The sequence below is a fragment of the Molossus molossus genome, unplaced genomic scaffold, assembly GCF_014108415.1.
Source record: "Molossus molossus isolate mMolMol1 unplaced genomic scaffold, mMolMol1.p scaffold_m16_p_13, whole genome shotgun sequence".
Lineage (NCBI taxonomy): Eukaryota > Metazoa > Chordata > Mammalia > Chiroptera > Molossidae > Molossus > Molossus molossus.
In genome coordinates this window covers 70,771,664-70,785,579 of record NW_023425348.1, presented here as the reverse complement: position 1 = coordinate 70,785,579, position 13,916 = coordinate 70,771,664, and the positions used below count along the sequence as shown (strand labels likewise).

The window sequence follows — 13,916 nt, the reverse complement described above, 5'->3', positions numbered from 1 at the left end:
AAGAAGTATATAACTTCTGAATTTTGGGATAGCTATTAAGATGAAATAAGACATAGTTAGAGTTAATTATCTTTATAAAATATTTACTCACTCTATGGAAAATATAAATAAGTCAGTATAGTACTTGTTACATAACAAAGGCTTAATAAATGGTTGCTATGATTGAATAGAGATTATGTGGTAAGGTAAAGGATTAAGTAGGATATTAAGGATAATCAAATACGCTAGAGTTACCATGTTCAGTTTATAAGAATTATCAATTTTCGGAGAATTGGAAAGTACTTCTTTTAACTGAAACCATATTGAATCAACTTGAAACTTTCTCTTTCATTTATCCAGAATGTATGCCAGGATGTTAGTGTCTTTACTGTAGATAGGGTTTTGGTATGGTTTTTGCAGAGAGGCTAATTTACAGAGCTTTATAGTTGATGAATATTAGGTATTAGTAAAAATTTACTGTGATCAGATAAATGCTTCCACCTGAATCTGGACAATACAAATACCCATTCCAAGAAAGGAATATTATTTTGCCTTCTCCAAATCACCCAAGAAATTGGAGACTGCTGGTTAAAGTTGCTCTACTTGTTAAAGGCCCTTAATGGCCATTAGTAAAAATATATCCAGTTGTCATACATAAAAAAGGCAATGATGTAATAAATCAAAGAAAAAGTATCGTAAAAATAGAGATGAGAGTGTTTGCCTGTTTCTTTTGACCCCGTTTTCTGACCATGATGCCTTTTTAGACCCTGTAATTGACAGCAAATTCCCAACACGTAACAAATCTACCTGTATGGAATCAGAAAAGTTATTTCTGCTCTACCTGCTAAACCACCTTTCCTTTCTAAAAGTAAGATGCAGATTCAATGGCTAGTATATTATAGCCTCAGACTTTACTGACTAGTATAGTATGTATTTTATTTATTTTTAAAATACCAGGCCAGTTTAAAAAAAAAAAAACCAAAAAACTTGTATTTGTTGTATAAATTAAAACATTGCTACTTGGTAGATAAGTTTTTCACCTAATAAGAAAAGTCCTTTTGTTTCCAGTGTCTAGAATATTATCACCAAAGACTTGCTATCTGTTTGGATATGCATTTTACAATGTATAATGCTATATTTAAGCATTTAATCTTATACAAATCACATGATTTTATACTATTAAAATTATATCGATAAGTACTTTTATTAGGTTTGCTCAATTCTTTATATTTTTCTAATCACCAAATTGAATTTCATGGCATAAATATGTAATACAACTTTATATATATAAATATATGTCCATTTATATATATACTTATTTGTGTATATATATATTGATTAGGTTATAAGCCAAAAATGTAAAGAGTTTGATTGACTGTATTAAATATTAACTTTAAAAAAACAACCACCATCTACCAGTGTTTTGTTTTCAAATATTGCTTCTAAACCAATTATAGTGGTTCTTTTAGTTCAGAGGAGTGAGAAGAGGAGAGAGAAAACAGAACAGAAACCCATGTGGTTAATAAATGAACTTTCATCGGCTTCAATGGTAAAATGTAGTTACTATTAGAACCTAAAGTTATTTAGAGGAGAGGTCTCACTCGACATTATGTAAGTCCTCTATGTCTACCCTCTTACCCCCAAAATAAGACACAGTATGTGTGTATGAGAGGGAGAGAGAGAGAATGAATAAACATGATTCATACTCCTATGCTACTTTTTTCTCTAGGTGCAATATTTTTTTCACTAGGGAATCTCCTTGCTTAGTTTTAGATATGATACCTTAGACCTGATAGTCAAAATATTTATCTTAGGAGAAAGGCGTCACATAGAAAAAAAACCCAAAACTTACATCTTTCATTAACAATATAAATTCAACTTCAAAGAAAATGGTAAGGCATGCTCTCTTTGTGACATCAACAACTACAACTTCACATTTATAACTACATATATTATGGTAAATTTCTCAATATTGTCTGAAAAACTAAAACAATGTTTGAACAATTACAGGGTTGGATTCCATTTCAATGGTTTCTTTTGAGAACCAAAGCAAATTAGCTCAAGAATCAGTATTTTTACACTCTGGTTCTTTTGGCTTTAAGTGGCTTTTGAAGGGAGTATCCCCAGATGAGAAACTTCTACTGCTCCTGCAGAGATGACCTGCTTGAAGAACTGGCTGCCTGATTAACTATTAACTGCTCTCAATAGGATTAGATAATTAAGGACATTGATGACCATTAATTAGAAGGAGGGCACATTAATTTGTCACTGGATAGGGCCCTTACAATGATTTATAGGTTAGTGCTACTTGCAAATGTGAAGGGAAAGAGAAAAAGAGAGAGAACCATTAAGTTACCTTATCAAGTGGCCAGCTAAAGAGGGCAGAGGGTCAAAAAAGGGCCAAAGTGGTCACTTAAGGGTGAAGTCCCAAACACCAAAGCAGTGCCAAGCCACATTGACCATCATTTGGTGATGAAGTTAAAAATATGCTAATTTATTGGTGGCAATTCTCTCTTTTTATGGATTCAAGCAGTTAAGACAAGTGGCCTGCTTAAGAGCTTTTCATTTGAAAAGAGATTAAACAAAATGGTTTGTCAAGGCTGCTTGGCTGTTTTATGTCTTTGTTAAAAAAAATTGCACCGACTATACTGATAACTATCACACCACCCAAAAGCCATCTCTCTCTGAGCATTTATTTCGTTAATAAATACATCAACCCTAATTGCTTAATAGTGCTATGTTCATTTGCTCTTTAGCAAGATTAAGTTGAAATAAATCTTTTGTACTACTTTCTGTCACTATTACTTGCATAGAGATCACAAAAAAAGTTTAAGTTTTGTGGAAATTTTACTTAAAGGCACTGGTATAAATGAGAGTACTTTGTTTTATTCAGCACAGAAAGCAGAAAGGTGATTTCACTATCATTAAAAAACTTGCTTTCAGAAAGTAGCTAAGGCTTCTCTTTTTCCAGCCATACACAACTGTGGTAGCACTCACATTCCACACACAAATGAGCATAGCTCATTAACATTGAATTAAATATGCCTTTGAAAGTCTAGGGAATATGCAGGTCATACTCATGTAAGTTTGGAGCTTACTTTAAACAGACATTTAAAACAAAATCCTTTTTATACTCTAATAATATGCCATTAAAATGAAAGAAAAAAATAGAATAGTCTAAAAAAATTATCTCGTTACACAAAAGACCTTAAATCTTTAGCATGAACCATCTAAGAATTTCATTGAAGTAAAAATATATATACATATATATATATAAATATATATATGTATATATATGAAGAGATACTATTTACTTCAAGACTGTGAACTAAAATATAAAAATTTTCTCTTACCTCAATGGTGAATAGCTTTCTTTTTAATTTAAAAGCTAAGTCTTTGACATCTGACACATCACACATCAAGTTATTAAGCCGAGGAATCTGCCGTATGTGAATCAAACCTGGTGCAAAGGAAAATAAAAGGAAAAAAATTAAAAATGCTGTCACTGGATGCATAAATTAGAGTCTTACAGCAGAATCCTGTAAATTTACACACAAGCATCCTCCCCTTTTAAAACTGGAGCTTACTACCAGGAGCAATGAAGCAAATGGTGTGATTATACTCAAGTAATCAAGCAGAATAAAATAAACAGAAATCCTTGTGCGAGGAAAACTAATTGCACTTCGGTACAGAAGTACAGATGTAAAGAGGGATCTTACTAGTTGTCAAAACTACAGCCGGTTTGTGTGTGATTTTCTCTTGTATTTACAGTAAGCAAATATGGCTATCACCTTGCAGGCTGCCCACGGCACCACTGGGTGATCTTTATTTTATTAAATGCACCAGTAAGCAGCCAGCAAAACAAGGCTTATGGGTTACTGATAACCAGGGAAGCACTCATGAGAAGTATTTCATTTTGTACCTTATTAATGACTTGAACAAACCATTGAAGAAAACGACATTTTAGAGCACACTCTAGGATCAAACATTAACCCCTGTGCCATCCCAAGACACTCATTTCTGGGGCATGTTAGACCTTTACGTAGCTGCTAGGTAAACCGTGAGCTCTGGCCTCTTGTCAGGAGAAACACTTGCTAATTTTTTCTGACAAGGGCACTGGATGGCTTTTGTGCAGCTTAATGCAGTTTCTGACTAAACCAGGGGTCATTTGCTACACATGAAGACATGGAAGATTCTTCAGCGTGTCTCTCTGCCTGACTTGGTCCGTATTTAAAAATCACCACCCCAAAGACATTGATCCCTAAACGTGAGGGAAGGCGGCAAACCCAGATTTGAACAAAGTAGATAAATTTTATTTATAGAACTGCTGGTCTATTATAGAACTTTGTGTGTGCTTGAATTCTTAGCAACATATGTATTAGTTTTAGCTTAAAAGGGTAAATAAACCTCCAGAAGCTTAACTTTAGAAATGCCCCCTTTCAAAAATAATTCACTACAATATCTGACTTATTTTATTTATTTAAAAGAATGCAAAAGGTATTAGGAAGACAGTTTAGATACAAATTAAAAATATGTCATGCAGAGCTATTCAGTAAAATATATTAGAAATTAGCACACCATACTTTCATTAGCACATTTTTCATTGTAATCTTGCATGTGCTTGTTTAGCTGTTAAATCAGGAGGCCTTACAGAATGAATGAAGATTCCTCAGGTCCTTCTTGTTAATAGAAACTTTACTGGTCATCAGAACTACCCATTAATTTGTGGGTAATAATTGATCAACTCAGGGATTTCAGCATGAAAATCATAGTCTTTCAATCCTTGAAATGTTTTAATCATATTAAGTGTTTTTAAAATATAAAATGTAATTTTACTAAATTTACAAGGTCATAATACTTACAAATGATGCTCGGATATAATTTACTAAGGTAATATTTAACTTGAATTGTTTTCATAGAGAACAGAAATGATAATAAATTAAAGAAATAGTTTGTCCAATTACACAATAAGTAATACCTGGGGATGTAATGTACAGCATGATGACTATGGTAAACTATACTGTATCGTATATTTGAAAATTGCTAAGAGAGTAGATCTTAAAAGTTCTCATCACAAGGAAAAAAAAACTGGAACTATGTGTGGTGATGAATGTTAACTTACTGTGGTAATCATTTCTCAATAATACATATATAAAATCATTGTGTTGTACACCTAAAGCTAATAAAATTTTACAGGTCAATTATAGCTCAATAAAAAAAGAAATAGTTTGATCTTAATAGCTCTCTTCCTATCATAATGACAATACCATATTAAATGAGTTATACATAGAGTCTGGGCATATACCAGATGCTTACTTAAGCAAGTAAATGATCATGAGGCAAATGATTTTACGTAGCTTTTGTTCACCGATTATATTTTATAGGCTTTTTAAAAATACTTGCTTGTTAGATCATGCTATTTTATTTTTTAAAGGTTGTATGCTGACTCTTCAAAGCAGTGGCAATCATCATGTAAGTGTATTATAATCTTTTATTTGTAGACTCTGGAGATTGCCACAGTCCTGCAATCACAATCTTGCATGATCTTATAGTAGACTTCAAATAAGCTGTTCAGTCATCTGCCACAGCTGGTTCGGCTCAGTGGTTAGGCAGTTGGCCCATGGACCAGAGTCGCAGGTCTGATTTCTGATCAAGGGCATGGACCTTGGTTGCAGGTTCTATCCTAGGCCCTGGGTCAGGGTCGTGTGGGAGGCAACCAGTCGATCTCTCTCTCTCCCGCCCTCCCTCCCTTCCATTCTATCTAAAAAATCAATGGAAAAATGTCCTCGAGTGAGGATTAAAAACAATATCAAAAAAGCTATTTGGTAATCAGACTAGGGGTTTCCATGTAAGTATGGTAGTTCCACAATGGTAACAGCAACAATTAATATTTACTCAGAATAAGTACATAGGTAAAAATCTATTATTCATCACGTCCTATATTCAGGTTAAATCTAAGATATGCATAATTACTAAACCTTTCCTATTGCAATAGTTCTATGTAAGAACCTTTACTAAAAAAAACCCCCAAATCAACCAAATGACTAAAATAGTATTAAAAGCTTCAAACCTGTAAGTTCAAAAGTCTGAATAACTGACCTGTGTATACTAGGGTGGTGATATTTTAAAATTTATTCATGACTCAAACTAACAACAAAATAAGAAAAGTCCAAATATAATCGTAGATGCTCACTTTCTAAAAATGTGATTGACTAGGCCTTTTAAAACAATGCACTATAAATTTTATTTTTTTATCAGACAGTTAAGTTTTTTAAGTATCAACCCTTATACCAAGCTGTTATTATTAAAATTAATATACTTATTTCACAAATGGCTAATAAGTACGACTGATTTCATGGCAAATTCAGGCCACCGGGACAACAAAATGTACATCTGGCTGAGCCATACCCTAGAACTAGGGTTTGACCCCCTTCAAATAGTTACCATAGTCTGTCATCTTAATGTAGTTTGGAGACAAGCTGCCATGGAAGACTGGCCAGGAATAGAAAACATTTAATAGATATATTTATGCAATAAAGTTCATGCTACTTCACAGTAGATACTATGATTGGACAAGATGCTTCCAGGTACTTTAGAAGCAACCAGGACATGCTCTTCTCATTATAAAGGCACTGCTTACCATGATAATCCTTGTATAATGGGTTGGTTTCTCTCTCAGAACCAATAAACGACTCCAGATGAACTACTGTATCTGACAAGTTTATAATACGAGCAATAATTGCTTTATTCTGTAAAACAAAGAAACAAAACACTCATGTTATGTTTAAAAATACAACATGTATATCAAGCCATTCTGCCATCTCAATGACAAATTGTAGAGGAGACAGACTAGCAACATAGCGAGAGAAATGACTTAAACTGGATGAAAATATGCCCTTAATTGAAAATATGCCCTTGTAGGTATGCTATTTTAAATCAAAGAACTGAGGGGACATACTTTAGTTTTGGTAGAAAATATAAATTCATTATTTTTCTCTTGTCTTAAGGGGCAAGGCTACCTTTGTGCTCATATACTATTATTTTTCAAATTACTTTAGTCATTGCCTGCTGGAAAATCTGATAGACATCAGGATTCGGGAGCAGTAGACAGTACAGTAAAATGTATAAAGAAAGATCCTACTGTCATCTGTCAAATGGGACCAGCTCCCAGCCCTGTCACAGCCGAGGTCATCTATTACATTAGAAACAGGGAAGGGTCCAGCTAAGAGGTTGCAGCAGCACGGCTAGCTCTGGAGTCTTCTGTTTTCTCTTTCCAGATGCTGCTCTTGGGCTCTGGGATAACAATAAAGGCAAAGAAAAGATGGCAGGCAACTAGCCCTAGACTAGTAGCTTACCCTTCCTTTCCAACACACCCTGATATGAAACAAAAGTATTGCTAAACAATACAGCCTTAAAAAGCTATGTTTAAAGTAGTAATAGTTCTAAAATACCCAGAATTCCATTGCTTTACAATACAATAATTAACCATCTTATAGGTTTTCTTGAGTTATTTTATCTAATGGAAAGTCAGTATTCCTTTCAATCCAATAGGCTGGTAAGTCAGAAATTTGTTTTATAAGCTGTAACATCCTAGAAAATTTTTTGTTATGAAGAGCTCGATGAGTTGAAAAAATATATTGTTAAAATTTTATAATTTGAAAACTTCCACTTTACACACTGGTAATGTTCACCAGTTTAAAACGACTCTTCAAAAAAAGGATGAGAAATGTAAAACAGTTAAGAAAATTTATTGGTCTAATACCATTTTCCCTGTTAGAGAGAAGTCCTAATATAGTCAAAGATGTTCACTTTCTGAAAACATGACTGACTACTGAGCTTACTGATATTCCTCTGTTTCTTAAGTCCTCTTGTGAAGTTTGTATAAGGAAGCAAAATGAAAGAGGGCTGGCTGGTCAATGTTACCTGACTCAGCATGAAATACATAGTAGCCCCTGTCATTAAACATTATGTTGAAATGTCTGGTTAACTCACACCTAGGGCAATATTTGAAACTACTCCAGAGGTAGAAATTTGTGTTATGTAAAAGATGTTTCAGTCTCTAATTAGTGCTTTTAAAAGGAACAAGTAAAAATAATTATTTTGTCTTTCATACTTTTAATCACGTGAGCACCAAGTATGGAAAAACAAATATAATTTGGAAATGCTGTTTTTTCTAAGGCAATTCTTCACTCAATGATGAGAAAATAATCCAGATTGATTCCTCACTTTCAGTTCTGTGCCACAGGGGACGGTCCTACTCCAGGAATAACGGGGGCTTCGGAGGCCATAAACATGCTCCTCTCAATATTTCTTCAGCCAAAGACCATTCTATCAAACTCATCCAGGTTGGGTTTCAGCCAGTTATTCTTCACCCAAACAAAAATGTCTGCCAGACATTCCAACAGCTGGGAGACAGTTCACAATGAGTCAACTTGAAAATGATTCATTGTGCTGAGTACTGAACAATGTTGGGGTGGGGGTGGGGTGTGGCTGGGTTGGTTGTGGAGGGTGAGAACGAGTGGGAGATGAAGAATAATCATGTGGTTCTCCCATTAAGAAGAATCATAGATAACAACCAGCAGGCTCTTATCATTTCATTTTTAGGATACACTCAACTGGGACGAGTATTCCTCTCATGGACCATCAGCTGAACAAGCACTTAAAAAGGCTACTGACAATATTTCTTAATCAAAAAGGTCAGATTTCCTTTTATTTATAAGTAGAAAACTAAGCCATTGTATCTAAAGACCTGAATCTAAAATGATAAGTCAGTTTTTGTTAGACCTCAAATATTTAGGCTTTCTCAATTATATGAATAGAAATTATGAGGCTTAAGGATGGGATTATTTTTCAATTCTAATATTAGATAAGTAAAGTCCTGTGTATTTAAATGGTCAACCTGACATTTATTTATTCCTTAATTTAACCTTAAAATGTATTGGTAACCATTTAACACCTTGTAATATTTATTAACATTATAGGTCGTTTTAAGGTAGTTTGTGGGAGATAAAAAAATTAATTTCCACTTTGCAGAGGAAAACTAATGAAGTCCAAAGATAAAAGATGCATATAGCCTATATTTCAAATTTTAAAAATGCATACACATATTTCATTTGTTGTATTTTTAAGTTTCATAGGTTTATATCATACTTATTAACTACAAACTAAATTCTATTTTTAAAACTTTTATGAAGTATCAGCATACGAATAAACTTTTAATCATACCATTAACAGAAAATCAATCATATTTAACAGTGACCTTACTCCTTGCTATATCGCAGTTTTGGAAAATAGCTTATGTAATGTGGTAAACCAGATTACTATTGAAAGCTATAGAGATATCTGAAAAATATCTATAGAATCAAATGCACTAAAAATTACATAACATCAAAGTTTCTGACTTTATTTTAATTAAAGACATATAATTTTCCAATAATTTGTAAAAACATAAAAAGATATTTGGGTATGTAAATGTACATATTTTCTTAAAAAGTTAAAATAATGTTAAAATAATGTACAGATTACTTCTGTACCTCCAACATTCATAAAACAGTATTGTCTACTGATGTAATCATACCTTAAAACTACTCATGTCAAAAGGTCTTTCAAATTATAATACTAATATCAAATGCTCTTTTAGATAAAGGTAGGTGAATTTACTTGAAAGGATCTAAAATTAACGATAGGAAAAAAAGTCCTTAAAAGCATAATAATTACAATGCTCTTTAGGAGGAATACACTATGGACAATAAATTGTCATAATAAAACCTACAGCATACAGAAAGCTTTGGCATAATGATCTGAGCAGAGGCCATGACACTAGAACTTCCATTCTTATCCTAACAGATTCTAAGTGTTTTTATATTATTAGCCAAGACACAAAACCTCTTTGGCCTACAGTTTATACATGTTCATCAATTACTTAGGCATACATTTGAATGTAATTTTTAAATTTTTTTGAACTTATTACATTACACTTTCCAATGAGGAACATTTGAATAAGGACATTCAGTATTCACCAGTATGAGTAAATTAATGATTATAACTGCATGCAGGACATAATGACATCACCCACGTATGTACAATGATACTGACACCCCTCCTCCTTGCCCATCTGGATGTGAAAGTCTAGGATGGCTCAAAAATCCTTCTTATACTAGACAAATCTCCCTTCACTCCTGGGTGAAAGTTGTCAGCTCTGGATAATAGCCAAGACATGACTAGGAGGGAAGCCAGAAGAGAAATGAGCCAGTGTCCAGGAGTTTTAAGAGTTTGCTGGCAGTCTCAAATAGCATTGTATTAAGTTACATAAAAGGTTCTCAAAATGTTCTGTTGCAGTGTAATTTCTTAATTAATTATTTAAATTTAAATTGTCAAATGCTAAATGCTGTTGCAAAAAATAAAAGGCAAATCAGATTATCCAGTTGTCTACCTTCATACTTCAGTTTCACAAAAACTTGAGATTTTGGTTTGATTGTTCCTTGTTTGGTTTCATAGAATGTTTCCTGTTTGCTTTTATAGAACAGTAACCTCTTTTCATTAAGATAAACCAAATTCATTAAATGAATTTTAAAAAAAGAAAGATTAATTTAATGCTCCCTTTCAATTAAAAACTCATAAAGCCAAAACCATGAACTTTGTTAAGAGATAAAAATTCAACTACCACCATATAAAGTTCCCTGTTTTTCAGTAGAAATAGTTCAGATACCTATTTAGAGCAGCCAAGTAACAATCAGAATACCTCACATCTTGAACTTTCTAGAACCTAATTATCTCAACAATATAAAAGATATAGTATGTATCAAAACAAAATATACTTCCTGGGAAAAAATTAATGAGAATTAAAAATTAATTAACGAATCACTTAATTATCAAGAAGCTTAAAAGGAATATACCAATAGACATAATGCATTTCTGCAATGCCTAAAGTAAGAGTAAGTTCTAGGATTACTCAAATATGAAAGACAGCAAACACACAATATGAAGGGTAGAGCCCCCACTGAGTATGGCACACATATCTAATTTGGGACTACATACTACAAAAGAATGAGTAAGTTAATGTTGAAAAGTTAAAAAAATATTTAAGTTGCTTTATGCTTGACCCTACTACGTGACATGATGTATATGTGTGTGTGTACTCAACAACTTGTTATAACAACATTTTCTGGAAAATGATAGGCATAGAAACACGATTAGACTAGAACTTAAGACATTTCTTTGTCATGTAATTAAAAAAAAACTTGGATAACAGGATAAATCTAGAGATTTTTAATGAGGTATTTGTTTTTCCATACTTATTAAGTTCTTTATCCTATAGAACTAGAGATAATGAAATAATAAAATTTTTTTATACTGTTCGTAATTTTTAACAAACCTTACCCTTTCTTCCCCAGAGTCGTCATTTACTTCTGTGGATTGGATTTTTATTTTATTTTTAAAAAATTGATAGTGGAGAAAATAATGCTGTTCAAAACATTTGAAATTAAGATTATAATTGTATCAAATAAAATTATTCTAATAAATGTTTAAAATATTAATACTATTAATTCCTTAAGGAAGGTATTAGATTAACTCTTTCTACATTTAACACTGAACTTTATTCAAAGTCATACACAGTTTTAAAATATAGAGGAACTTTTGTAAACTGATACTCATGTAGGAAAATCATAGAACAAATACATTTTGGTTCCATTTTCTAATGCATAAAACATATCTAATGGTAAATACACTTAACCTCAAGGGCAAAAGAAATCACCAAGTTGCCAAATTTTGCTAGGATTAAGCAATGGAACACATCTTTTTGTATTTCCTATCTCATCAAATACCTGGTATTATAAATTTTGGTTTAAAAACGTTGGCTCTTTAAAATTGAAGCATTCTGTTTTCAAAAGAACACTATCAAAAATGTTATTTACATTTACACTGGCCTCAAGTACTATATGCTTTGCAGAACATTTATTTACATCAGTTTTCCTTTCTTTTTTAGTTTTATTCTATAAAACATTAAAAAAAATCTTACATAGTCTGAAAACTCATAAAATGGGGTGAACAAAATACTGTAATGAGTAGGCTAAACTGAATAATGGTATGATATTCAAAATTAATTTTAGGCATTTTTCATAAACTATACATATTCTAGTTTTATATTACAGAAATTTGTCTGTATTTTTGACTTAAAAATGTTTAATGGGTAACTTCCCAAGTCAGAAATTTGTTGCCTACTACTTTACTCTTGAAATCTTTAAAATGCAATTCACAGATGTCCAAAAGCTCACACATACCCTGCTGGGGAAAACAATCGCTAATATCCAAATATCAAACAGAGCATCCAGCTGATGTTTGTGATGCAGTGGTAGGTTAAAGATAGTAAAGTTTAAAATCAGCTTAGAATAATCCCATATTGAGTATAAAATTATAGCCTGTCATCAGGAACAGGCTGACAGAGCCAGGTCCAGATGGGAAACTGGCTGGGAAAAAAGCTGAGGCAGGTGGGAAAATGATGGGAACCTGACGGAAGACAGGACTACTCCCTCTGCTGGCAAGGCTCTCACCTGCTTGAATTTTTAACTAATGACGAGCTTTTCTTTAATTATTTAAGATACAACAATAAATTATGTAAGGTGCCCCTTCTTCAGTTGGCTGCTCTGTGTTTGCACATTTTCAAACTCATGGTATCCTAATTTCACCAGATTAACTTGTCAGAAACATAAAGATCCAATGTTTCACCAGGAGGTCCAATTATTTATCTTGTAATTTAATTGCATCATAAAAATAAGCAAATGTAGCATTGCTTTTATAACATAAGGCCTTTAAAAATTAAAATACCTTTGAATTATATTTTTCAATATATATGCTTTCTTGAAGAAAAAAGAAATTCTTGGGCTAAAGACTCCACAATCTCTTTCTCAGGTTCTGCATAATGCCCCGTAATGAAATAATATAGAAATGAACCATATAAATCAACTATACAGGGAACAAGGAAACAGCATGTCACAGCAAAACAGCATAGATGTACAGCGCCAAACTGATCTGATAATCTAATGATCTGAGTTTACAGATATTATGTACTAATATGTAAGAAATTAAGAGCTGACATTTATACAAACATTTGTTAAATTTTACAGAAAAATTATTCAATATTTGATTTTCAATGTAAGTTAATAGCTGCAGCAAAAACATTTAGTAAAAATCTGTTCTAAGATTTTGGACTACAACCAGAAGCTCCCAGAACAGGAGGGATCAGCTTTTTCACCCACTGTTCTCATCTGAATCCTGGCTTAAAAGCTATTCCAGCTCCCAGCTTTCCAGAAGGCTCCATCCCAGGAATCCCTGCCTGCCATTTGGTTTGCTGATTTTAATCTCTCAGGACTTTCTTACAGTGGCTCTACTATGCTGAACTGGCACTAGCTTCCAGAAGTGAGTTATTATTAAACCTGTAGGTCAATTGTGGCACTAACAACTCTTTGGAAGCTTTCAGCCACAGTGTACAATTTGCTAGTCTAATTAAATATTAATTCTAAGTGTTACATTTTGTGGCTAAGAGCTTTTATTTTCCATCATCAGTCTAGAAGAGAAAGAGGTTACAAGGCTAATTTAATCTCTTCCCTGTCCTCCCAACATTAAAGATTAACTACATAGAACGCAAAAACATTATTAAAGAAGCAGGAACTCTTTTTATAGTAATAATAATGTAATTAATAGCAAAGGGCTAAAATATAATATATGACCTCATACTTAAACAACTTTAAATTATAATTAGTTAGAAACACATTTTGTCTCAACACTAAGATATAAATATCATCCTTTTTTGAAGACAGTAATCTTTCTTTAAGGGACAGTAAGTGTCCAAGTATATAAACAGAAACAATTCAAAACTTACATTTTCTCACAGGTATTTTTCAGATAGCTTGTAATACCAACTATAAAAAGCTTAGTAA

General features: G+C 32.6%; 1 protein-coding gene across 1 annotated transcript in view; it reads right to left on the bottom strand.

Annotated features, from left to right (window-relative positions):
• ELP4 (elongator acetyltransferase complex subunit 4) overlaps window positions 1-13,916 on the bottom strand; it is a 210,204-nt gene that overhangs the window by 113,112 nt on the left and 83,176 nt on the right. The window contains exons 8-9 of the mRNA XM_036259175.1: window positions 6,620-6,728; window positions 3,333-3,439 (exon numbers count right to left, since the gene is read on the bottom strand). Of these exons, the coding sequence (XP_036115068.1) occupies window positions 3,333-3,439; window positions 6,620-6,728 (216 nt within the window). The remainder of the gene's footprint in view (window positions 1-3,332; window positions 3,440-6,619; window positions 6,729-13,916) is intronic.